This window comes from Lissotriton helveticus, chromosome 3_1 (genome assembly GCF_964261635.1).
Source record: "Lissotriton helveticus chromosome 3_1, aLisHel1.1, whole genome shotgun sequence".
Lineage (NCBI taxonomy): Eukaryota > Metazoa > Chordata > Amphibia > Caudata > Salamandridae > Lissotriton > Lissotriton helveticus.
In genome coordinates, this window is record NC_136061.1 from 1,139,194,328 (window position 1) to 1,139,222,049 (window position 27,722).

The 27,722-nt window shown below is 44.4% G+C and overlaps 1 protein-coding gene across 1 annotated transcript in view; it reads left to right on the top strand.

The window, feature by feature from the left end:
- Nucleotides 1-27,722, top strand: part of NEB (nebulin) — a 385,643-nt gene that overhangs the window by 51,012 nt on the left and 306,909 nt on the right. Inside the window, exons 8-18 of the mRNA XM_078681747.1 lie at nucleotides 1,717-1,821; nucleotides 2,463-2,570; nucleotides 4,612-4,728; nucleotides 8,186-8,287; nucleotides 8,374-8,481; nucleotides 8,574-8,678; nucleotides 11,178-11,276; nucleotides 13,108-13,212; nucleotides 14,896-15,003; nucleotides 15,099-15,212; nucleotides 19,829-20,026. Of these exons, the coding sequence (XP_078537873.1) occupies nucleotides 1,717-1,821; nucleotides 2,463-2,570; nucleotides 4,612-4,728; nucleotides 8,186-8,287; nucleotides 8,374-8,481; nucleotides 8,574-8,678; nucleotides 11,178-11,276; nucleotides 13,108-13,212; nucleotides 14,896-15,003; nucleotides 15,099-15,212; nucleotides 19,829-20,026 (1,269 nt within the window). The remainder of the gene's footprint in view (nucleotides 1-1,716; nucleotides 1,822-2,462; nucleotides 2,571-4,611; nucleotides 4,729-8,185; nucleotides 8,288-8,373; nucleotides 8,482-8,573; nucleotides 8,679-11,177; nucleotides 11,277-13,107; nucleotides 13,213-14,895; nucleotides 15,004-15,098; nucleotides 15,213-19,828; nucleotides 20,027-27,722) is intronic.

Consider the following 27,722-nt stretch of genomic DNA (forward strand, 5'->3'; position numbering starts at 1 on the left):
GAGGCTGTGGCTCAAGAAGTCTGATGAGTCAGGGATGGACTGAATAGACCTGGGCTGCATTTAGAGTAGGGGGAGGAGATTTCCTTTCACCTGAATGGGCCTGGTCTGCCTTCAACAATGCTGTCTCCACCTACTGCCAGGAAGCTGCACCAGTGAGGACAGAACTGGTTTTGGCTGGGTACAGACACTCTCTGCCTTCAGAGAAAAGGATTTTTGTGTATAAAAAGAGGGGCCCAGACCCCAGACTGTTAGGTCACTTCTGGGAAATCAAGAGGAACCTTTGCGAAGGAGAAGAGCCAGAGAAGCTGAGGAGATATACTGCCCCTGTGTTGTTTTCTGTCTGGGGTTGGCCTGCAGTGGCTACTTGCTACCAAGGAAAGGAAAAAGGACTTTGCTGCTTGCTTTGTCCCCCTGCTTGAAGAGAAGATCTCAAAGAGCTTGAACAGAGCTTGCCCCCTGTTCTAGAGGTCTCAGTAACAGCAAAGACCTCACTGTGTCTGTGGGCACCGTCTCTGATCGTCGCAGAAGAAGAAAAGGGTAACTGAGTCAGTTGCAGGATTCTGTGTCCTGAAAGCACCACTGAGAGCAACGCCTCTATTCGCAATGCAACCCTAGTTTTGCCGACTCCATCAACATGCCTCTGCTTGCACCGCATTCTGAGGGCACCGCACTCCACAACGCTTCGCTACACGCTGCAAGGGCGTCACCGACTCCGTCGCTGCTCAACCCGAACATCGACCAGCTCCGTTGCCGCACCGTGACCTGTCAGCACTGCCGTGAGCACCGTCTCACCCTTCAACGCAAGCCCTGGTCTCAATGACTCCGTCAATGAGCTGCTGCCTGCACCGCAACATGGGGACACCGTCCACCGCAATGCTGTGCTTCAGAACGCAACCGTGACATTTGCCCCGGCTGACTCGCACAGACGTGTTGGTCGCAACAAGAAAGGTACTGTGTCCGAGTCTGTCGCTGCTTTAGCTGGCCCGTATTGACTCGGTTGGCTGGAATTGTTAGACTCTGTCGTGTTCAGTATCACGGTAGCCCCAGGAGGAGCTACTGAGTTGGAAGAACTGTGTTTTATTGATTTTCCTGCAATGTAAAGGTTATTTTGCACAAGCACTATTTTATAAGAGTATTGCATGTTGGTTTAGATAAAGATTTACTATTTTCCTAAATTGGTGTGGTGTCTATTTGTACTATTTTCACTGTATTACTGTATGTGTTCACAAATGCTTTACACACTGCCACGGAGATAAGCCTGTCTGCTTGTGCCAAGCTACCAAGGGAGTGAGCAGGGGTTATTTTAGGAGTGTATCCCCCTTACCCTGATATAAGCAAGGGTCCCTATTTGGACAAAGGTGCATACCTCTGCCAACCAGAGACCCCCATTTCTAACAAAAACACTTTGTGTGTACATTTGCCCATTTCGCCCATTCCCAGAGACATTCTGCACACATAATGTGACAAACACTGTCAATTGATCCATTAATGAAAGTAATTTTGGAAGGAAATTCCATGTAAATGTATCAAAAAGTGTCACATCCCAACTATTGCTGCTGCTGTTGAGTTCTAGTGGGTCACATGACCAAACTACATTTTAGCTGTTTGTTTTTCCAGGGACACTATTAATGGTCCAGTAGGATACATAATTCCATTCCGCTAAAAGCTGTTATGCACTTCAGTAACAATGTCCATTTGCTTTTTGTCTTGACATAGCTCAAGTATCGTGAAGACTATCGCAAAAAGGTGAAAGGACATTGGAGCCAAACCCCTTGCTATGAGGTTGCTATTGCAAGAATGAACTCAGACAATATCAGCAATGTGAGTACATTACATATTTACGGTGTGCATGTGATCTGTAGACCTTGCTTGTATCAATCCATTCATTGACATTTCCAACACCCTTACATCCAACCCAGCTATCCAGTCCATCATTTGACAATCAACCTACCTCACTGCTCCAACATCAGTATTACAATCCTCCTAGCCTTCTATTACTACTGCACCCAACCATCTCCCCACCCAACTTCATCTATCAAATCAATGCACCCAGCCATTGAGTCAAGCACTTTCCACCTGTTCACCTGTTCATTGACCAACCCACGTATCTGAACATGCCCACCTAATACCCACCTACCTGTCCCTCCAGCCATCTAACCATCCAAAAAGAAGCCCATCATAAGTTCATAATTTCTCCCTTGCGTTCCCTCTCCATTAGTGTCTGGCATCTATCTTTGTTTGATTATCAGTAGTTAGTCATTTCTATGTCTTCCACTATCTACAATCTATATTTTGGTCCCCCCGTCTGCCTGTCTGTCCACCTGCCAGTTGCTAACGCAGCTCCACAAAGCATTTACTGGTTACGTGTTTGATGCATGCCCTTAAAGAATTCCTAAGTTAGCTCTTTGGTTTCCCTCCATGACTATTTCAAACCTTTATTTTCCTAATTTGTTTATCTGTAGAGAAAATACCAAGAAGATTACGAAAACATGAAAGACCAAATTTACTTCATGCAAACAGAAACCCCAGAGTACAGCGTCAACAAGCGAGCCGGAGCAAATGCCAGCGCGGTATGTTCCCAGGTTTATGCTGCTTTCAGAAGAATGTCTTTTAAAGTTAATGTCTTCAGAATGAAGACTGTGGTGTCTGACATTGATCACTCCGGTTCCAATCCATTGATCCATGTGTCAAAGCAAAATGGAGTCAGATTGAAATCCTGAATTCTTTGAATGCTGTCAAGTCAAGTAAGCGCCTTTCAGTGTACAATATCAATGATCATAACACAGAAAGTTTCCATGGCTACTAAGAATGACAAATCCAAATGCACCATTTTAGAGAACGAAGGGGCATATTAGCAAGAAGCTTGTTAAAATTATCGGCCTTTTAGGGGCAGGAAACTGTTGCTAAAGCGGCGATAATGGGCTTGATAATATGCGCTATAGAATTCCAACAGAAGCCCAGGTTAGATGTCCTCACCACTTTGAAGTAGCTTTGTAGGGGGTACAGGCTCTGCATACAAAATAAAAGCAAAAATTAATTCATGAAACAGATGCACAAGAGTTCCTCCTTTTTTTCTCTTATGCTGAAGGATATCTCTTGCTTCAGAAATTGTACGTGGGCAAATTTGAGAAAACATCTGTGGATGTGTTTTATTTTTTTTGTCCCTAACCTACAATGACTTCCCCTTTAAAAATTCTACTTTGTAACTATGAAAATCTTTATGAGAATCTTTTTTTGAAAATCTTCTGTGTCCTAGAATTAAAAACGTCACATTTTTACCATGCTTACAACAGTAGATATTTTTTAAGTGATGCAGATGTTCCTCCATCAGGTGAATTGGATGGAAGAACCAACATTACAAACATTTTCCTGTGTTGGTCCACGCAACTGTGGATAGTCCATCTTGTTAATATATTTCCAAACAACAAAGTGGTGTGTGCTTGGTTTTAAAATACTACTGCGTACACAATAAAACAACTTACAGTGTAAAATAGTTGACTTACCTCCAGGAGTTGCAAAAAACCCAACTCTCTCAGTTGAGGTAATGGAAGGAACCTTCTATTCTGGGTACCCAGAATGTGGCAAGTATATAAAGGCTGTAGCACAAGGGGATTGGCTGTTTTTAGGCCAGTACATAAAAGTGCCCCCTTCTGCAGTGTCCGGCAAAATGCTGCTGTCACCCGGCACTAAAATGAAAGCAGAGGCAACTCCACCAAAGCTGAGTAAGGAAAAGGCAAAAAATTATAAAAAAGATTTATGATTGGCTTGTTTAAAAAAATAAAATTGCACTCCAGGGAGACAGGCTGCCCTTTCCCTTATTATGCAGATTGTTCTGTTGAACAGAACTTTATTATATTTCCAAGAAAGTTTAGAGAAAGATGGCAGTACTGTTTTGCCTGGGGAAGGTTGAGCAGTTCCTAAACATTTTATTACTTTTTAGAGTTGGTGTAATAATTGTGATGATGGTGAGTCTTAACGCCTCTAAAATGTTCTGGAATCATAGAAGGCAGGAGTGAAGTGGGAAGGTGATAGAAGGAAAGCAGGGAAAAGGTGTGATTTGGAATGTAGTGTGCGCTGAGGACTGCGGGCCTCATTTATGAGGAATTCGTGAAGGGCAGCATCGCAAGTCTTCTTACTGCACTGTCCCACACCAATGTGAAAGGGCAGTTATGCATCATATTTATGAAATACGGTACATTCCTGTCCTTTCCCCCTGCTGCCTAGCGCCAATGTAGGCACCATGGTCAAGGGTGTCTGTGTTGCATGCAGAATTGTTTTCGTGCAGGTAGGTGAACATTCCTGCACAAAAAAATTCCCGAGATGCGTTTCCCTCTTTCCATGTTTGCTGCAGGGAGCCGAAACGCGTTTGTCAGTCAGGGTGATACGCATTGTATTTACAATAAAATATCAATTTTCACCGAGCCTGGAGTGCCCAGCGTGTTTGGAATATATATATAATAATATTAAGAAATGGCATGGAACACCAGAGATATACCTTCACTGGTTGTTGATGTCTGACTCTGTTTTCACATGTTAAAGATTTCCTCGTTTGCTCTGCATTTCCACAGTGTAGTTCGATTATAAGACTAATGTGTATTTTATGTCCTACAGTTAAAATACAAAGCCGATTATGAGAAGTCCAAGGGTCCCACCGGCTATCACGTCCTTCCTGCAACAGAAAACCCTCTCCTCATGCGACTGAAATCTGCTGGCGAAGCCCAGAGTGATGTAAGTGCAATACACTGCAGTTAATTAGACCTTTTTCAGGCCTACATTGCCTACTGAACAATTGAGGGACAAGGAATACATGTTCACTGGTTCCTTTGAATGGAAATTCTTCGAACAAGTATTATTTACCTAACGTGTGTGAGACTTGATGGTAGACTAATGTGCCCAGAGTACAGATTAGTAAAATAAGGATAATTTCCAGGTGTATTTTATTATCATGAACGTACAGTAAAGACATAATTGCTACACAGTTAAAATGTATTTTGCTTAAAGATTGTACTGTGCAAGACTTGCACAGTATCCCTACTCAGCACTCCATAGGGGTTTTAAAGAAGCCCTTCACTTTCCAATCATTCAAAGAACAAGGTTTATGCAGTCTCAGGAGATTTCATCTATGTTTCTTTATTCACCATATTACATCATATGAGTGAACTGTGATGGATTTTTTCATTTGCTTCAAGCATGCCGAACAGTGTTTTTTATTTTCATCTGTAGCAGTTTGAGTTCAACCAAAATGAATTTCCAACTTCCCAACTTCCCAATGCATTTCGGGACAAATCCCTTCTTCAGGGGAATAATTCGGATAGATCTCAATGGTGGTTATTAGCACCAGTGAACGCGGAGCTCAGTACACGCGTCAAACAATCTGTCTGTCGTGAAAAGTGTTGTTAGTTTCCGCAGTGTGTTACACGAGCTCCCTGACAAGTGTAGTCCTGAGACTGCATAAGCTTTTTTCTTTGAATGAATGGAAAGTGAGGGGCTTTTCAAAAAAACCTATGGAGTGCTGAGTGGGGATACTGTGCAAGGCTTGCACAGTACAATCTTTGAGTATACTACTTTGAAGCCCCCTGTTCAGAGGGGGACTCCCACCTGCACCCTACCGTATTCTACAAGTCAAACTCTTTTAGATAACCTAGCTGCAATAAAGGTACACATTGAGTGCCACACTAACTGGAATTTATTTTGCATATATTTTGCTTCCCAGATATCCACTTATATCTAAACTAATATGTGATATGCATTCCAAGAAGATTCAGTCAACATCTATATCGGATATAGGTATATTTACAGAGGAGAGTAGCTCTCAGTTGAGGGGGGCTTGATTTGCCTGGGAGTTTGGAATTCATATTTCTTGAGTCATACTACGCTATTGTGACTTATCTCATACTTCTGACCTGCTATGACTTCACCAAGGATGAAGGAGAAAGGTTACCCTGCCTGGACAGTATGTCACTTGGATGAACTGCTGGATAAATCTTGCTACTCTATCACTTTGAAGGCACCATTGAAGAAACCTTACACTGCTGGTTTAGCATATCAGTGATATGGCACTGCTGGAGAAAGCTCACATTGCTGAGGTAATGCATCACTGAAAAGGCACTGGTGGAGGAAGTTCAGGGTGCTGGGTTAGTGTCACTTAGGAGACACTGCTGAAGAAAGCTTACACTGCAGGGAGACTACAGGCATTTCTTGAGAAGGTTCACGCTGCTGGTTAGTATCACTGAGAAAGCACTGTTGGAGAAAGTTTGCACTGATCAGGTAATATATCATTGAGAAGGTACAGCTGTTTAAAGTAGGATATCACCGAAATCGCACTGCTAAAGAAAGTTCACAATGCTAGGTTTACGTTACTAAGAAAGCAAGACTGATGAAAGCTGACACTGCTGCAGTAATACACCACTGAGAAGGCACTGCAGGAGATGGCTTACACTGCTGGGAAGGATGCCACTGAAAAGGCACTATTGGCGAAAACCTACACTCCTGGGGTAAAATATTACTGGGAAGTAACTGCTGGGGAAGGCTGATACTGTGGGTCAAATACATAAACTAGGAATGTACTGCTGGAGAAAGCCACAATGCTCAGTTCATGCATCACTTAAAAAGCTTGCACTACTGGGGTAATATTTCCTGAGAAGTCACTGCTGGGGACAGCAGACACTGCTGAAGTAATACATAAACTGTTTTCGGACCATCAAGAGGGTCCAGATCTGGAACAACTGAGATGCATGTTGTGACCTAACATCACCTTGGTGATGAAGAGGAAGATCACAAATGTAAGAATATCTTGGGCACTGGATATGATCACCTGAAGCTGGTCATTGTTATTTTAATTATTTATGGGATGTAATTATTCACAGACATAATTGCCATATTATGCACATTTAGGGTCTGATTACGATGTCTTTCGGAAACTCTGGCAACCTAATCGCTTTCGGAATCGTATTCGACCAAATCTGGTTCTGCGAGTCCAACCAACCAATTACGATGCTTCCCAACATTGTTCGGTCAGACTTGGCTTCAATAGGAGCCTGTGTTCTGAACGAGAACACAGGCTCTCATTGAAAAAAAGGGTGGTTGGGGAAAACCATGCATCCTGTGGCCGGCACCACATGGTGCCTGCCACATTGTGCATGCTTTGAAGGAGGGGTCCCTTGGGTCTCCTCAAGTGCTGCAACCGGAGGCCTTAGGGTGAAAAGGGGTCTCCAAGGGGCCCCCAAAGTCAGAATCTGACAACTGTTTCATGTCTTAAAGACCAAATCGGAATGGCTGTCCGAATCGATCATCGTAATCGCTCGCTCTGAAACCATGTCCATAGAGCTGTATGATTCGGCTTCAAAAGACAAGGGCTGTCCGAATACCTTTCGGAACCAAATCGGATAGCCCGAACGGTTTCCGGGCATCGTAATTGTTCGGTTGGAAATGTGTACGATTTGGTTGCAAACATAGGTTCCAAATCAGATACTGAGATTCCAGATCCCATTTGGAGACTTTCCGACCTACATCGTAATCGGCCCCTAAGAGTGCTTTGTTACAAAACCAAAAGAGAAAAGCAGATACGTCAGTTTATATATAGATGAAGTATCATCAATCGTGGTTTGAGGTTGCTTCTACAGTAATGGAGAGGAGAATTAATACAGGAGGGCAAACAGTGTATTCGTTTCCAGATGGGACAGCTTGTGTCTGGCGAGAAGATAGAGCTGGCCCCCGTCGGGTGTTACTCAGTCACTGAGTTGCGTGGAGACACAGGCCATGGACTAGAGCGGACAATGGTTCCTTGCAAACAGCAATGGTGACAAAGTAGACATTTTGGATGGGCTGGCACCTATTTTATGGAAAGAATATGATCCAGTCTATGACCCTTTTTGTACCACCTATGTTTGGATATGATCCTCTCTGTGGAGCTGTATTCACTGGTGTTGAACATTATAAAGAGGTGAAGAACCAAAAGGAGACTAGCTCTTTCAGACTCTACAAACAAGAGTACATTTGGAACAGGTAGTTTGATTGGCAGTAATTTAACAGTGCAACTGGTATCCCCTTCTTAATGATTTCCAAAACTTTTTTTTAAAAACAACTAAGTAGTTTTTAGAAAGTTTGGGTATTTTTAATTTAAATAAAATTGCTAAATCAATGTCACTGAAACAATTCTGTAATGTGGCTTGTTTTCTCTTCTTAGATCCTGTACAAGAAAAGCTACGAACAATCAAGAGGATCTAGCATTAATTATTGCGACACGCCCAAGTTTCAGATCGATAATGTTTTGAAGAAGTTCAGCGATGTAAGTACAGCTTGATCTGTTGCCTGCAGAGCCATGGCCTGCTCCTTTTGTTTAGAAAGTTTCTTTGAACTGTTGTTTTCTTCCAGATTCAGTACAAAGAAGCCTACCAGAAGAACATTGTAGGGCGTTATATCGGAAGCTATGAGGACCCATATATGTTGCACTGCATGAAGGTGGCGTCCCTGAGGAGCGATGTAAGTGATGAGTTGTTTTTCCATACTAAAACCTGGCCAACTATGTAAGGAATCTAAAAACATGGTGCTAACAGACCTGCTTGTCTTTTTAGAAAAATTATAAAGCAGACTATGAAGAAGACAAAACCAGCTGCTACTTCCCTCAAACTATTACTCAGGAATACGAAGCTACAAAGAAATTAGAACAAATTAAAGATGTAAGTATTCTCTGATTCTAAAATTTTCAATTGTACTTTTCAGATTACAATGTCTGTGTGCAGTTGTGTGGTCAACCAAAGAACAAAGAAGCTTTAACATGCCTTTTTACAGATCTTCTACATTATATTATTATTGTTTTTCACGTTTATCTATTCATATGAAAGTAGTAAAATTCATGAATGGAGCAGAGACTGTTAAGGGCTCGAGAGGGCATTATTAACTTCCATGCGGTTACTCCTTCCTTTGGAGTAAATCACTAATTTTTGTGTGATACTTAAAAGAAAAGAAAATTAGGAATAGCTGTAGAAATTTGTAACTGGCATATACTTCCAAGATTCCTCAAACACCTTAGCAATTATTAATGTGAAATTGTAGTCAGTTGTACAGATCTGCACATGGACATGCAACACAAACTTGCATCTGAACATTAAACTGCTTTTTTTGTTTCTCCAGGGGAAAATAATGTACATTTGGAGAAACCCCTTTCTCAACACCCTCATCAATTTTAGGGATGCTCACTCCTCATTTCCATCCTGTTATTTCCTTGCTTAGAGTAAACCTGCATGTGTGTTTAGAAGGGAAAACTACTTGAAAGCCATTGGTGAATATCCACAAATGCACATTTTTGCAGATGTTATGGTTATGGATGCTGAACATAGGGCCCGATGTAGGTAAATGGCATTTACCGATTCGAAAATACCGAATTTTACCGATTCGGTATTTACAAATCGGTAAATGCTATGTAGGTATTTTTACCGATTTTTTTACCGAATCTGTAACATTCGGTAATTACTGCATCGGTATTTACCGAATCAGTAATTGCCATTGATTCCTATGGGCCTTGTAAAATTACCGAATTTACAAGAGGGACAGGGTGTCACTTTGACACCCTCTTGCACCCCTGATTCAGGCTTGTGTGCCATGTGTCATACATACATGCCCTCAGGGCATGTATGTGTGCCACATGCACAGGTGTACATGCACAGATGTGAATGTACACAGGAATTCATTATTTACCATGCAATAGTATTACATGGTAAATAACGAATTCTTAGGGGCCTGTGGCACTGTTTCCAGTGCCACCTACATATAGATTTACCTAATCGGTAAATTTACCGATTCTGTACAATATAGGCCCCCTACATCTCAATCACCAAATACCAGTCAGTAACGGCCGAAATCGGCCGTTACCGACTGGTATTTGGTGACCTACATCTGGCCCATAGTTCGTTGGTGAAGCCTTGCCAGAATGCCTACAAATTCTCTCCTCATCATAGTCATACTAGTTCTGACACTCCACTATCACTGCAGAATGTTCATATTGATAGTTGTGCAGGTGTAAAAGGTGGCCATTCCCTAAACTGCAAATCAGGAATGTGTCTGCCTGTTACTTCTAATTTTTTGTGCACCTAAGTTGAACTTTGGTAGACAAAAAATGTGAAGAATCAGAACATGAATGATTAGAAAATGCATGCTGGTGTAAAGGTAACTCAGAAATCATCTCTGTGAAAGTCAGGTAACTCTGAGGGTAATTCAATTACATGTAAGGGCTTGAAATGTGATTGGCCCTGCCCTACGCCTAGCAGCCCTTCAAAGGACTTGCTTTTGAGGGAATGTATCCAGTTATCTTATAATGAAATCTGACCTTGGTCTGTGGTCAGGCTGCCCGCCAGATTACGAGTGTCTTTTTATTTGGGGGGGGGCATTCCCATGGCAGTGCCTTTAAAAATAGGCATGACAATAGGAACGCCAAAAATAGATCCTGCACAGCATGGACTGAAAAGTCCATGCCATTCAGGAACTGGTGTACATGCACAAAGAGGGCGCATGTTCTGCCCCTCTATGTGCATCTACAGGACATCTTTAGGGCGTGAGGCCTTTGTTTCTTCTCCACCAGGCTTCATGAAAATGCTGGCAGAGAAGAAACTCATAATATGGTTTGCGAGACCGCAGTGGTCCCGTCAATCATATTTGATGCCTCCTGACCGCCGCAACAGCACCAGGGAACGGCGATCCCTGGTGGGGCTTGGCCGGTCCGACTGCCCGAGGCGTAATATAACAGTCCAGAGACTGCCAACACCACGCCCCGGGAGTGTGGCGGTCCATGCAACACCAGGTTCAGTAAAGATTGTTTCCAAAAATGAAGACAAAAGTCTACCACCTAGACAGAAATAAATATGTGATGTCATCGATGGTCAAAATTTCGGTGATATGATATCAGGGCAGCTCAACATAAGAGTTTTCTAGATGTCCTACTGGACCCATCACTTCTTGTGAAGAAGATAAAGAACTTGTGTATGAACTTTTCAGGAGAGGAGAGTGTAAACATTATGGAAAAGTAGAACTCTGCATGGTGTCACCAAAAGGTTTAGGGAGTAAAGCAGAGTATGCATCTGTGCACTGCAAGCAATACTGTTGACTTCATCCACAAGCACAGTGCCATACACTAAGTGGATATGCATGCTTTATATTAATGTCTCTTCTGTGCTTCTTTCCAGCATACTTACAGGCAGCCTCCGGATAAAATTAAATTTACCCAAGTGACCGACTCACCTGTTCAAGTTCAGGCGGCGTTGAATGCCAAGCAGCTGAGTGATGTAAGTGCCTTATTTGTCGTTCATTTAAATTTCCACCATCTACATTTCCATGCAACTGTCTTGTGACATTAACTGTTTTTTAAAAGGAACCACAATATTCACTATAAAACACTGGTTATATTCACTGTTCTTGTCTAGAAAGGATTCATTTGAGGACACGCCCACTGCATAGTCCCCTTTCATATATATATTAAGATTACATTTGTAAAGTTTGGTCATGCTTGGCTCTGCTCACGACTTTTGATGATCTACTTCAATGCGGAAGGAGTAGCACACCATATGTGTCCACAGATGAACATGTGTGACTAGATGTAGACCATTGGGGTCCACTGATGGACATTTCCGACTTGTAGTAGACCTCAGCGGTCCACAAATGAACATGTATGACCTGTAGTGGACCAAAGATGTCCACAGATGGATGAACATGTCTGACCTGAGCAGACCTCACATGTCCACAGATGAATATGTCTGATCTGCAGTGGAACTCTTGTGTCCACAGATGAACACGTCTGATCCGTAGTATACCAATGGTGTTCAGAGATGAGCATGTCTGACTCTGTGTCTTCATACTCTCGTTCTCACCAGTAGAGGAAGTGAAGTACCTGAAGGATGTACTACTGCCACTATTCATGGGCATGAACTTCAGTTGTCACTTATTTGGGTACTTTTCAGATCCTTCTTTGACCGCTGCTGTTTTGTGCTATTAGATGGTTCAAGTGGCGCTCCTTGTATTGTTCGTTACTATATAGGTGTAAGAATGCACAAGCTACCTTTTGTTGTACAGTATGAACGTCTGATCTTAATTCCCTTAATTTGTTTTTTCATGGTAATGTAATATTTAAATACAATTTATTGAATTTTCCACATAGACTTACCTAATATTCATCCTTCTCCATTTATTATTTGTCACACAAATACGTCATATAACTGTTAATAATAGCAGTAGATGGAAGGCAGTGAATGTTTTATTTTACATATGCCACGAAAAAGAGCAAACGTCCTTTAAATATACTGATGTATAAAATATTAGAATAATTTTAGATGATACCTCTAGCAACCAAACTACCTAAATCGATCCTAAAATGCCTGAACGTTCTTCTTCTTTTGATCTTTATTTCTGTTCCTCCACATCTATGATACATTTAATTTCCTAAACAGATGCACTTTTCAGAGACATAAGAAACTTCAGTTTTATTCCAGTCATGGTACAATAGACCCTCCCATGATCCTTAAGAAACCCTCGCCTATGGCCCTCATACTGTCAAATGCAACCTATTAAAACCTCTCACATCTCCCAATAAACTATCATAAAAGCCAGACACGTGTCTCCCAGGAGACCCTCATAGGTACCAGAGAACCGTACTTACCTCACAACCTATCGTTATGTATCGTTAGTAGAGCTAAAAGACCCCCACTCATCGCTCTGGGTGACCCTACTCACAACTGTACCCAACCTGTGCTCATCCAACAGCAATTCGGATAGTGTAAGGGTACTATGCATTGTAATGTATGCGTTGTAATGACTTTCAATGTAATGCCTGCGTTGTAGTGACATGCATTGTAGTGACATGCAATGTAATGGCTGCGTTGTAATGACATGCAATGTAAAGGATGTCGCGATGTAATGACTGCTATGTAAAGGTAGTACAATGTAATGACTGCGTTGTAAAGATTGTTTCCTGTGATCCTACCACGCTTCCTATAAAGCATTAGGAAATCTTTGTAATCAAGCATTATCATTACAATGCTAAATAAATATTTGCAAAACACACACACACGCAGTCAAACACACACGATGTTGTATTAATAACCTATTGTCTTACTTTCCCAGCTAAACTACAAAGCTGATTATGAGGCCAAAAAGTTCAAGTGTTCTATACCAGCCGATTCCCCGTTTATCCTTCAGTCCAGACTTAATGCATATAACCTCAGTGATGTAAGTAATATGAATACTTTTTTTTCTATCGATCTGACTACACTGTGTCATGTTTTTCATGCGCCTGAACTTATCCGTGAAGCGAATCCGTGAGTGATGTAATAATAATCGATTAGGGCCCGATTAGGAGTCCAGGGGAGTGATATTTTGGTGGTAAATATCGCCTGTCTGGTTACAAGTTGCACAGGGCATAAATCTGTACATGTTTTTTCCATCCGTATTTCCGCACACAGATTCCTCTAGTTATCGCTTATTTTGTGCCGGTGGATTCCGGTGTTCGGCACTGGCACTTAATTGCCAGCACCTAGGACAGTTTTCCACATGATGGCGCTGTTTGAGTAAGTTAGAGATGAGCAGAACAAAAGTTGTTAATTAATGCAATGTACATTAAAAACGACTAATACCTGCCTTCGAAACTATTCTTATAGCTCTGGGGCCCTGGAGTAGTAGTCTGAATTATCAGACTTATAAGAATGTGATGGTTAGTAGTTGTGCACATGCTATCGTTGGCCGTGCTGGCTGAGTCAAGGGGTGTTGTAATCTGCAAAGGCCTCCCTAGGAGGGCCTGGCACTTATTTATTTTAAAAATTGAGCACTGTCCCTCCTGCTGAGTCAGGGATTCCGACCTAGGCAGTGCTGCGCCCCTACATCAGGCTACTTTTATCAGACCGTAGTGAGGAGAGGAGTCCGGATGTGAAACATTATCATCTCAAAACAGAAATAGAGTGAAAAAAAAACAGCAGTCCCAACTGGTAAACTGGCCTTTATGGGGAGAGGTATAATTAATGACTTTATGTGAGAGGTTTGAGTCTTATCGTTTGAATTAATTCTGGTTTCAGTTGAAGCACTTTGGAGATATCTATTTTGCATTGAAATCATATTGGTACCAAATCATAAGACTCTATTTATAAAGTGTATAAAGTAAAAGATGACAGGAACCAGTCTTACAAGTACCGCTTTATTGGCCATCCACTCTCCTCAATACTCAGTAACGCCAACATTCTAAGGTGAGCTCCAGGTGGGGGAAACCAAGAAGGGAGAAAGGAGAGGTGGGAACGGAATGTACAAATGACAGGGGGGAACGGAATGTACCATATAAGGTTAAGAGGAGGATATAACATAAAGCTTAGATCATTTTTTTTTTTAATGTTGTACAGTTTGCCTCCTCTTCTGTCATCTTATTTTTCCCTTTTATCCCCAATCCTCCTCTTCCCTTCCTTGGCAATTTCCCTCTCGTCCTATGCTTTTGCTTTTCTGCATTCCTCTTATACCTGTGAGTGAAATACTCTCTTTTCACGATAATTTATGGGCTCTTTGCTATACCCTCTGCTTCTTCTTTCTGGATTCTCATTCCTAGGTCTAACTTTTTACTTTTACTCATTTTTTGAACCATTTCTTTTCTAGATAGCAGTTCGAACCAAATGATTTGTGCTAGTTACTAGGTACTGTAATTTCCATAGGAGGGTGTGATACCCTCTGTGTTGGAGCTGATCATTTTATTGTTAACAATTCCCTAATAGAATAGAAGATATACCATGAATTCGAGGCTCAAAATGTAACGATCATGATTTGTTAAACGCATGTTTAAAAAGTGGGTAGAGGCTTAGATATAGATTCTCAGCTGTTCACTTGGGGAGAGGTTGTTGCATAGTTTAATATTTCAATTGTTCTCCTTCGTTACAGAATATGTACAAATATGACTGGGAGAGGTCCAAAGCCAAGAAATTCGAAATAAAAGTTGACGCAATCCCCCTGATTGCCGCCAAAGCCAACAGAAGAAATGCGAGTGATGTAAGTGCCCCGATTAATATAACATAATTCAGTTATTATACATTTTATATGTGTCCTATTTAGTCATCTTGTGTGTCCCTTCTTTCATCGGGCAGGTGGCATATAAATTGGATTATGAAAAGAACAGAGGAAAGATGATTGGAGCACTTAGTATCCAAGACGACCCGAAGATGGTGCATTCTATGAAATTGGCACACATGCAGAGCAATGTAAGTATGGCTGTCCTGAAACTCAGTATTTTTTAGATAAAACTATCTCAAAGCTTTATGTAGTAACAGGGAAAAATCGCGGATAATCACTGAAGGCATAATTTACCCATACATTCATCACAAAAACGTAAAGTCTGGATTCAAACCGCACATTCACTCAATGACAGAAAGGCAAATACCTAATTTGGGAGTGTTTGGCCTACTCATTGTTAAAGGGTTCTTGGTTGAGCTTCATAATATTTGGAGAGTATGTGTTATTTTCTCCATCCACACATTAAATATAGTGGACGGCAGTCATCAACTGGTGAGTAAGATGCAACCAGCTACTTTTGCAGCCAGTATAGAATTGCGAATTTGGAAGGAGACCATGTTTTTGTTGTTTAGATTTCTAGCAAGAGCTCACTCATTTTACCAGGAAACCCACTTGGTTTTGTGGAGCCCCCTTAAAGTCAGTCATGTGTTCAGTAGAGAATGTGCTCAGTAAGGATGAAAAGTGTGGTGTTGATGGTCCGGGATGGAAATTTGACTCTTTCCCAGTTTAGACATTCTGAAATCCCCAGCTTTCTCTGAGAAGAGGTAAAGCTGAAAATGGGTATTTTACATGGAGCCGTTGGAAGGCAGACACAAAAAGTACCTCGAACTCACTATTATTGCAAATGTCTGCAAAGACATAAAATGTCTGGACTACGCACATGTTTAGGAGTTGTGTGAATCGAGTCTCTGGAAGTAATGTAAATTGTAATGTAAATGTAAATTGATACTTGTATAGCGCACTACTCACCCGCAAGGGTCTCAAGGCGCTTGTACGAATACCGCTGTGGAACCCATCCTGGCTTTCCCTGTGAGGTGTCCACTCCTAGGAACCCCCAAGGTGGAGGCCAGGCATCCTTAGCGTTGTGGGGGCCGTTGTGGAGATTAAGCAAGCTATTGCCCAGAGTTGCAGAGTGGGACTCCATGATTGGAATAGGCACCGAGGCGAGAATTATCAGGTCCGTGGATTTTTTTTTTTTTTTTAGCTCAAGACCTGCCGAGGCAGGGAATTGAACCCTGGTCCCGGGCTAGACCTCTGCATCAGGGTCTGCCACACTAACCATTGAGCCACACTTCTCCAAGTAAGGCAGCTCAACAGGACCCATCCCTGATTATCCTATTTGATATCAAAATATATGGTGTGATAGCATTGAAAACATTATGGTCCAGAACCACAGTATGACAAATTGTTGCCCAGTTGAAAAAAATAATGTTAGCACATTCATGATGATATAATATAGGGATATACCGAATACCCTCATTCTTCGGCCATTTACTTGTCCTTGTGCATAATAAAGTGCACAGAACCCCCTTCCACATCTTAATAACAAAATTTCTGTAGCTTCTGAAGTAAGAAGGAAGTGTACCATTTGATTTTAGGGAGGTATCAAGCATATTTAAAGTCTCAGGTTTAGTTAGGTATCATGCGCATTGTAGGTGTCAGGTTTGGTTACACACTTTGGTGCTAGGTCTAATAACACCGTTTAGGACTTCTTGTCGATGGTTGCCTGTGTGGTTTGGATCTGTAGCATTTTAAATGTATATTATAAATAAATTAAAGCATGTCACTATGGTGCACTGGAGTACACTGGAATCATGAAGTAAGAATGGTAGGACTCTTTTACTATGGTGCTGAAGGTAAATATACCTGTAAATATTCACTCTTGCATATATTTACAACACCTAGGTGTAAGTCCACACTTTTTTGGTAGTCATTATTTCCAAATGTTGATTTTCACCAAAGTGTAGATTTACATGTTTCCAACCCCTCAGATGAGGGGGCAGAGCATTCCAGAACAGGATTTCTGAGTGTAGAATTTAGTTGGAGTGCATTGCAGTACCTGTGTTTGGCTAAGTATGATGCTTGACTTTATTAAAGGTTGGGCTAGAGTACTTTTACACCTGTTTTGACAAGTTAGAGCTGTTGTACTTTCTTAGTAGCAATGCTATTTCTTTTCTACGGGTGTGTGTTTGTATTAGCATGTGCCCTAAACCTCTCCTTAAATTTTCCTAAACTCCTCCCCTTTTTAAGTAAGTATTCCAAATATTCCCATCAGTACTCCCTCATTTACTACAAAAACAAAAAACTCTGTGTGTGAAGATCTCTGGTACGATGCTGAAGAGCTCTGCACAGAAAAGACAAGAGTGGATGATCCACATATACATTTGTGAATAGAATTTTTGAATACCTGAGTAGTACCTCTGTTGTACTACTTTACAGACTACAACATGCAGTTGGCAGTAGGCCCCCATGATTCTCATAATAGGTAAAATAATGAGAGAGGGAGCGAAGACAGACTACAGGAAGGGAAGACCTGTTGGTTTTGGTGAGAAAGTTAGGTCTTAAAACATCTGTGAAAAGTCAAATCTGAGATAATCAACCAAAGATAATATGGACATTTATCGTATGCAGTTACCTTAGGCTGTCTTTTATTAATAGGGAGCTGGATGTTTCGGGAAGATCCACAAAGGCATATAGGAGTACGCAGCAGAGCTTTCATGTAGTACTCTTCCTACACCTACAAATGATTTGGTGAATGTTTTTTCCCTTTTGCCATTTGATGCAGTCTACTATCAAAAGGCATTTATACATTGAGCTAAAGATAAGTGTGTATTCATCCTATATAAACATCCTGGACACCTCTAGATTGACTCAAAAAGTTTTTTAAAAAATTAACCCATTTGAATTGTCAGTAAAGGTAACATTAGGTCAGTCATCATTAAGCCATCTCAGAGGCTTACTTTCCCCACCACATGCAGGTGTGCCAAGAAATTTTATAGCCATCTGAGTTAACCGCTTAACCATAGCACCAATTCCGCCGCGGTGCGGTGGTTTAGCTGAGTGGGCAGTGCCGAGTCGGCCAACGGACGTGGGCAGCACTACGAAGGTAGTGCGCGCGACGGTCATTGGCCGACAGAATCACGCAAGGGGTTAAGGGCTTTCAGTATCAAAACATAAGCCCACCTTCCATCTCCTCCTGATTGATACTGAATAAAGTTGTAATGGTTGTTGTCAAAGCGAGACCCAGCGTTTTGCTGGTATAAAATGTCACCAAAGTCATACAGAACACCATGAGATTTCAGCTTCCAGCTGCTAGGATTTGGAGCTTGCATTTTAAGCTGGACACCTTCAACTAATTTTGCAGTGTGCACTGTTGAATCTGCATTAGGATGTGTCCATTGTGGCTAATGTTTAACAAGGCATTATAAGTCAGGCAGATGGTGATGCCCATTGGAGCAGGTGGCCTTAGTCAGAGTTGTTTGACGATGAGTAATGTAGTGGTCCACACTGTAAGTTTTGGGGTTGTATTTTGATGATTAAGATTACATGGTTTCTCAGTGGTACTGAGTTTTGCGTGCTGCCTATTAGAACTGGGACTTGATTGGTTCCGTATGCACTGCAGGTTGGAGGGTTCGGTCTTAGGGTAGATCTTGTGGTGCCCCTTGGTTCTAACGGTTATGGAACAAAGGTTTAAAGTACCCACTTTCTAGACTTTATTTAGCATTGGTCTTTGAGGCTGGGTGTTATGATCCTCCTTGACACTTTTTGCATGTGAGTTGTCACTGGCAAATGGGGCCTAGTTCTGGAGAGGTGAACATTATAATTTCGAAACTGATGTTTGTGGAGTTTGTGGAGATTTGGTGCAACAACCTGGGGATGCGTTTGTGTTTCTAATGTTGTATTCCAATGTGGTCTAAGTTTTGAGGTTGCTCTAACTGACTGGATAGATTTGTGTCTAGCGGTGTAGCAGACCGCTAGAGAGATTTAAGTCTGTGGGTTCCTGGTGACTTTGGATATCTAAGTTTGATCCTTCACTTTGGGACTAAAGTTGTACTGAGCTTTTTGTGACTGGAAGTGCCGGTAGTATATTTATTGGTTTAGTGGGTTTGGTAGTCGTGTTTTGGACAGGAGTTTGTTTATGTAATTTAGGGCTTGGGATTGGGATTGTACATTTTGTTGAGTTGGTTTGTCTTTTAAGAGCAGTTTGGAAAAAAATACTTTGTCCGACTCTTTGTAGATGGTGTTTGGCCATCTCTGTTCTTCAGGTTTGGGACAGGACACGCAAATTCATGGTTTAGTGGGTAAAAAGGTAAACATTTCCTTCAGAAATTAAATTCAGCTTCACATATTCAGTCTGCTGTGGTTACTTTGGGACTGTGTGGGCAGCCTTGCTCTCTATTTCCAGCCAAAAAAGTAATTTCTGAAAATATGTAGAATGAAAATAAATAGCCATGATTGTCATGAAGAAGAAATTGTACTTCATCAAATTGGTACAAAGTTTAGATATGTTCACGGACACTATTACATTAAATTACTACATTTTATTATTAGAATATTGCCTATTCTCACAAAGCACCTCCAATGCATTACACACAGACACACACACACACAAACAGACACACTCACACAAACAATATTCTAATAATATAGGTGATAGGGGCTAGAAGGTGGAAGTGGAAGAATTGAAAATAATTAGAACATTTAAACAATGGCTCAAGGGCTTCTGAGAGACAGTGTTTTAAATGCTTTAATGCAGGTAAATAAACAGTTTTGCTCTGTTTAATTGTTATTTTGTGTTCCACAGATTGAATATAAAAAAGATTACGAAAAAATGAAGACCAAATACTCCTCTCCTCTGGACATGATTCCTGTCACATTGGCGAAGAAGGCGCAAGCCATTGCCAGCAACATAGATTACAAACACTTGCTTCATAAATACTTCTATCCTCCTGATAGTGTTAGTGTGGCCCAGGCAAAGAAATCATACACGATACAAAGTGATGTAAGTATTATTGTTTTCTCTGGTGTGTTTTATCTTAGGCTCATGAATACAGCAATTTTTGTGGCAGATGATCAATAGTAACAGGTAAAACATTAATGAATTTGTTGGTCATCAGAGATGTCCAAAGAACATGATCAAAAAGTTCATTAGTTAGCCTTTATATTAAAGGAAGATTGTGGCTTGGCAGTCCACCAGTTGCATCCTCCCGAAGGATTAAAATTGAAAGGTCAACCAAGCTCATAAAGGCAGCTGGAGATAGAACAGCTGGGTAAAAATTATTTAGAAAATTAGGGTCCTTTTTCCAGAGAACCAGCTTCATGTCAACGGCCTATCGCACCAGTATCGTCTATTTGAGAACATATGCTGATCAATGCGTTCAATTCCTCAAACTGACGTGTAGTATAATGCAAAATGCTTTTTGATACTCCATTACAACATTTTGTAATAAACATAATATAGCACATGTTGGAACTGGCCCTTCTTGCAGGGTCATCCCCAAACTTTTTGCTTCTTCCTCCCTTATTTTTCCTGACCCGTGGCTGTTGGCAATAGGACTCTGCGCTCTTTACCACTGCTAATCAGTGCTAAAGTGCATATGCTCTCTGCGTAAATTATTATTCTGATTGAATATACGTGTTTGGCATATTTGTATCACTATGAAGTCCCTAGTAAAGTGCACTGGGTGTGCCAGGGCTGGTGATGACAAATGCTACTGGTGGGCCTGCTGCACTGATTGTGCCACCCACAGGAGTAGCTCTAAAATGGTGTCTCAGGCCTGCCACTGCAGTGCCTCTGGGCAGTTTAGAACTGCCATGTCCTCCTGGCCAGTGTCCCCACTGACCAGGCCTAACCCTTCCCTTTTTGTGCACATCAGCCACCCCTATGGAAGGCCCAAGGTACCCCCCTGGGCAGGGTGCAGTGTATGTGAAAGGTAGAGCATGTACTGGTGCAGGTAACATGTTCTGGTAGTGAATTACAGCCATTTTCGTTTTTCACTATTGTAAGGCTATCTTGCTCCATAGATTAACATGGGGGATGCTGGCTACAGTGGTTAACAGCATTTCTTCCCATAGGAACAAGATAGGACATAAGTATCTAGTATCCCTGAACTCAGAATTTAATAACACATCTTTTAGGAAAGGTTGTTTTTAAATCCTGGGTTTGAGAACAGCACTTTTAGAAAGTTGATGTTCTCTTGTCTAACCCTTCTGTGTGCCTGGGCCTGTTTGTGTATTGACTGTCTGGTTTGTGAGTAACAGGGGCTGGGGAATTCCCCAGCAGGATGGATGAGTCAGCACTAGGCTGAATGACTGCAGTTGCAACTGGAGTGGTGGGGGGAGTTAGCACCTGGGCTGAATAGGGCTGTGCCTGCCTTCCACAATGCTGGCTCCACCCCCCTGCTGGGCGGCTGAGGACCCTGCCCCTCACTTCGAAAGGAAAGATGCAGCCAGCAAAACAAAGTGCTCAGGATCCACCCAGAACTGGTTCAGACCGGGCTCAGGGCCCACATGCACCAAGAGAACAAAGACTTTAGGGGTATAAGTACAGGACCCCTGACAACAGAAAAGTAGATCATCCTGGAAATCAAGAAGGAACCTCTGCCAAGGAGAAAGCTGGAACTGAAGAAGGAAGATTGTCCTGCTGTTGCTCTGCTGGACTGACCTGTTGCTTTGCTGCCAAGGAGAGGGGAAGGACTTTGCTGCTGAGCTGTGTCCCCTGTCTTGAAGGAATCTCCAAGGGCCTGAGAAGAGCTGGCTCCCTGTTTTGAAGTCCCAGGAACAAAAGGACTTCACCCCCAGCTTCCCTGAACTCTGCTGAGAGAGTTCTGTCCTTCCTAGAGTGCTTGATCCAGTTGTGGGGCCTCTGGAAGTTGTACCTGAGCTGGGAAGCTTGAAACTAAGCTTGAGTGACTTTTGAAATTGAAAAGTGTCGCATCGCTCGCTTGCGGAGTGCATCCCCGACAGTGCGAGGAGTTTCCCGCCGCTACGGAGGTCGAGATCGTCGCAGCGCCTGACGCCGCTGCCAGAGACGTCGCATCCTTCGTTTGCGGGACGCACCAGACCGGTGCGGGAGAATCGAACATCGCTGCGAGTATCGTCGCAGAGCCTGTCGTCGCTGGGTGAGAACGCCGCACCGCTTGCTTGCGGACTGCATCACGTCGCTGCGAGCATCGTCGCAGAACCATCGCATCGAGGAGCTGCGAGAGAGAGGATCACCGCTGGACCGCGCATCGTCGCCCCGGAGATCGTCGCAGCCCCTACGAGATCGTTGCATCGTGCCTTTGCGAGAACAGACTTCCTACGGAACCTACGCACCGGAATCCATACAAGTGGCCTTCCTCCCCATACAGACCGGATTCGTCGCAACACGCCCGCTGCTGCAGCGGGGCTGTCGCAAACGCCTCCCCAGGGTCTCAGGTGCAACGCATCGCTTGTTTTCCACCGCACCAGCTTCTGCTTTTGGAACTTTGTTGCAACTAAAAGGTACTGTGAGTAAACGTGACGCAACTGTGAACTTTTCACGCATCTGTAGAGAATTCTATCGCAACGTAGAGAATTCTATCGCAACCTTAAGAACTCTTTTTGAAACCATATTCTGGAACTGTGTATGTTGGATTTTTGTCGTTTTGGTCTTGTGTAGTTTAGATTAAAATACCTTTATTTTTCTAAACTGTTGTGGAGTCAGTTTGTGGTGTTTTCACTGTGTTACTGTGAGTGTTGGTACAAATACTTTACGCATTGCCACTGGTTAGCCTAGACTGCTCGTGCCAAGCTACCTAGAGGGTGAGCAGGGGTTATCTCAGAGGGTTATCTCCTTGCCCTGACTAGAAGCAAGGGTCCCTATTTGGACAGTGGTACCTACCTCTGCCAACTAGAGACCCCCAGATCTAACATTGGTGGTCAGGCGGTGGGATTTGAACTTGTATTTGTACTTGACCCACAGTAATTGGTGTACATCACTAGTGAGTGCAGACCACTACGCCACCACATACTGTTTGTTTTTCCCAGTGTCCTCCTGGAAGTATTTTTGGATATTGAGACTCTGGCTAAGTGTTGCACCTGTAAAATCCTGCCAAAATGGAAGTCAACTTTTTTCACCTGTGCATCTACACAGAAGAGGAGATAAAAGCCTTTTGCAAGAAGAGGGGGCTGCCTGTGGAGAAAGGTTCCACTAGGAGGGATCTTGAGGCATGCCTGTATTCCCATGAGGCCAGAATTTGGGAAGCAACATTGGCAGATGATTCTGAGGAGGAGGACTTCTCTGATAGTGAGGAAGAGAAAGATGAGTGGCTCCTTGCTGCTGAGCAAAGGTGCAGAGAATTAGACCGGCTAAACAAGTAAGGTATGATCCGGTGGGCCTTAGCCCAGAAAGAAAAATGGGATGCTCAAGGCAGGAGCTTTGCTGAGTTGGAGGTGGAGTCCAGCTCAGATGGTGGCAGCATGTTTATGATATCTAGTGCTGAGAGAAAGGTACAAACACCCAGAGATGTGGCGCCTGACTTGAGGGAGGGGGTCGACATACACCAGGGGGTTCAGGTTTATGATGTAGTTCCAGTGGAGTGCAGTGTCCCTGAAGTAGATTGGGGGACTGGCACAGGGGACCATATTCCTAGTGGTGGGAGGGACACTCTACTGACTCTAGATGAGAGGTACAGGGAGAGGGGTTCCCCCATGGTAGAAACCTTGGTGTGTGTGTGTGAAGACCAGCCAGAAGAGTGTGGGTTGTGTGACAGAGACAGTCAGATACTGTCTTGCCAGTCTCAGGAGAGTGGTGTGGGGTACTTGTGTGAGGCACTGGAGGGTGAGGCAAAGGGTAGCTTGGTTAACAACTGTGGGGGGCTGTGTGATTTATTTGTTGGAGAGCATATTTTAAGTCCCTGTTTTCCAGAGCTATGCCAACACCCGGTGGAGTGTGAGTTCTCTGATCCCAGAGAGCTCGCGTTGGAGGCAGACCTCTTGGTGGATTCCAGAGAGTCTGAGGAGGCATTGGGGAGTGATCCCAAAAGGAGTGGCTTAGATATCTTCCAGACCTGTGAGGTGGAGGAGGTTCAGTGTAGCCCAGTTAGGTCCCAGTGTAGTGGGAGGGGTGTAGGGGCTCATGTCCGGTCTCAGTCGAGAAGGAATGAGTGTGGGACGGTGTGTCTCACGGTGCCCGAAAACCAGTCTCAGGGCCTGGAGGGTTCCTTAAGGGAACACCAGGTTGGGGACCTAGACTGTACTTGTAGGCCATTTGAGGAGGATCTCGTAGTTTCTGGTGAACGGGGAGTGCCTGTAACCAGGCCTCCATCAGTTCTGGTGTCTGGCAGTGCCGCTCCATTTGGGAGGGTGCAGAAGTCCAAACTGAGGGGTGAGAGGGGGAAGGAGTCCCCAGTGGGAGAGCCAGTGGGTCAGGGACCAGTCAGAAGGGCTGAGTCCCCAGTGAGTGACCATGGTGACCTCACTTCTGTCCTAGGGGATCTTCCCGTGCTGTCAGGTGGACAGGGGTCGGGAGATCTGCGCCAGGCAGACTGTCACAGGACACATGAGTTGTGTGTCACCCTCAAGGGGGTACTATGTGAGTCCCCAGAAGTCCTGGCGTGCCAGGCAAATGCACAACCGCAGGTTTTGGTCCCTGGGTTGGGAGACCAGGTTCAGGATTTGCCTGACCTGGAAGGAAGGACATCTGTAACCAGGGTCCTGACCAATATGGTTCCCAGGGGTACCCCTCCAGTAGGGAGGGTGCAGCGCTCTGGAAGGGGGTGCAGAGGGAGGGAGGCCTCACCTCTGACCCCGGTACAACCTGAGGGGTTAAACCCTAGTTTGGGAGACCAGTTGCTGGAGGGAGGTCCTGAACTGGTAGGAAAGTGGTGTTCTTGGTTGTCTTGGTGGACAGGGTTGCCCCTGGAAGGAGGGCAGGAGTCTCACCCTGGGGGTGGACTGGGCCACACCGTTGTGTTGGCCAGGTGGGTACTGTCTACCAGTATAGGCACCTCAGTGAGTGAAGTCCTGGTGCGCCAGGCAAGTGTTCCACTGCAGGGGTTAGTCCCTGGGTGGGGAAGCCAGGTTCAGGTGCTGTCTGACCTGGAGGCTTTGGATCCTAGGTTTGAGGGCCAGGTCTGGGGTGTCCCCCCTGACCTGGAATACCAGTTGCAGGATAGCACCCCTGACCTGGTGGGTGAATGGTGCAGGATACCTGCCACAGGTGTCCTGACTATTCTAGAAGGGGGTACCGCTCCAGGTTGGAGGGTACAGAGCCCCAAGGAAGAGGAGGACCGGGTGTGGAGAAGCCCACCTCAGCCTCCTGTCCAGCCGCCGGATACAGGTCCGGGACTGGTGGGTCAGTGCCAGGATGTTAGACCTGACTTGACAAGAGAGGGAGTGGACAAAGGGTGCCAAGAACCTGGGGCTACTGCCCCCCACCCTCTGATGCCACAGGGGTTTGAGAGTCATGAAAGGCATGAGGCCTGGGTCTCATCCCTGATCACTGTTGGTGGTCACTGTGGCTTGCTGTCAGTCTGTTGGGACACACCTGTGAGGAAATTAAGGTTAGGTGCTGCACAAGTGGTGTCCACAGGTGAGGAGAAGGGTTCCACATGGATTGGCATGGTGGACCCTGAGAGTATGGATAGAGTGATCCAACTGGGTTTAGGACGGCGTAGAACAGGACTGCCCTGCTGTGTGGGCCAGTTTCCGTGTTCTATCGCCTTAAGCAGGGAATCCCATCGAGGTATCGTTTGGTCTACCCAGGCTTTAGGCTGGAAGGGGGTTGTGTTGGAACTGGCCCTTCTTGCAGGGTCATCCCCAAACTTTTTGCTTCTTCCTCCCTTATTTTTCCTGACCCGTGGCTGTTGGCAATAGGACTCTGCGCTCTTTACCACTGCTAATCAGTGCTAAAGTGCATATGCTCTCTGCGTAAATTATTATTCTGATTGAATATACATGTTTGGCATATTTGTATCACTATGAAGTCCCTAGTAAAGTGCACTGGGTGTGCCAGGGCTGGTGATGACAAATGCTACTGGTGGGCCTGCAGCACTGATTGTGCCACCCACAGGAGTAGCTCTAAAATGGTGTCTCAGGCCTGCCACTGCAGTGCCTATGGGCAGTTTAGAACTGCCATGTCCTCCTGGCCAGTGTCCCCACTGACCAGGCCTAACCCTTCCCTTTTTGTGCACATCAGCCACCCCTATGGAAGGCCCAAGGTACCCCCCTGGGCAGGGTGCAGTGTATGTGAAAGGTAGAGCATGTACTGGTGCAGGTAACATGTTCTGGTAGTGAATTACAGCCATTTTCATTTTTCACTATTGTAAGGCTATCTTGCTCCATAGATTAACATGGGGGATGCTGGCTACAGTGGTTAACAGCATTTCTTCCCATAGGAACAAGATAGGACATAAGTATCTAGTATCCCTGAACTCAGAATTTAATAACAAATCTTTTAGGAAAGGTTGTTTTTAAATCCTGGGTTTGAGAACAGCACTTTTAGAAAGTTGCTGTTCTCTTGTCTAACCCTTCTGTGTGCCTGGGCCTGTTTGTGTATTGACTGTCTGGTTTGTGAGTGACAGGGGCTGGGGAATTCCCCAGCAGGATGGATGAGTCAGCACTAGGCTGAATGACTGCAGTTGCAACTGGAGTGGTGGGAGGAGTTAGCACCTGGGCTGAATAGGGCTGTGCCTGCCTTCCACAATGCTGGCTCCACCCCCCTGCTGGGCGGCTGAGGACCCTGCCCCTCACTCTGAAAGGAAAGATGCAGCCAGCAAAACAAAGTGCTCAGGATCCACCCAGAACTGGTTCAGACCGGGCTCAGGGCCCACATGCACCAAGAGAACAAAGACTTTAGGGGTATAAGTACAGGACCCCTGACAACAGAAAAGTAGATCATCCTGGAAATCAAGAAGGAACCTCTGCCAAGGAGAAAGCTGAAACTGAAGAAGGAAGATTGTCCTGCTGTTGCTCTGCTGGACTGACCTGTTGCTTTGCTGCCAAGGAGAGGGGAAGGACTTTGCTGCTGAGCTGTGTCCCCTGTCTTGAAGGAATCTCCAAGGGCCTGAGAAGAGCTGGCTCCCTGTTTTGAAGTCCAAGGAACAAAAGGACTTCACCCCCAGCTTCCCTGAACTCTGCTGAGAGAGTTCTGTCCTTCCTAGAGTGCTTGATCCAGTTGTGGGGCCTCTGGAAGTTGTACCTGAGCTGGGAAGCTTGAAACTAAGCTTGAGTGACTTTTGAACTTGAAAAGTGTCGCATCGCTCGCTTGCGGAGCGCATCCCCGACAGTGCGAGGAGTTTCCCGCCGCTACGGAGGTCGAGATCGTCGCAGCGCCTGACGCCGCTGCCAGAGACGTCGCATCCTTCGTTTGCGGGACGCACCAGACCGGTGCGGGAGAATCGAACATCGCTGCGAGTATCGTCACAGAGCCTGTCGTCGCTGGGTGAGAACGCCGCACCGCTTGCTTGCGGACCGCATCACGTCGCTGCGAGCATCGTCGCAGAACCATCGCATCGAGGAGCTGCGAGAGAGAGGATCACCGCTGGACCGCGCATCGTCGCCCCGGAGATCGTCGCAGCCCCTACGAGATCGTTGCATCGTGCCTTTGCGAGAACAGACTTCCTACGGAACCTACGCACCGGAATCCATACAAGTGGCCTTCCTCCCCATACAGACCGGATTCGTCGCAACACGCCCGCTGCTGCAGCGGGGCTGTCGCAAACGCCTCCCCAGGG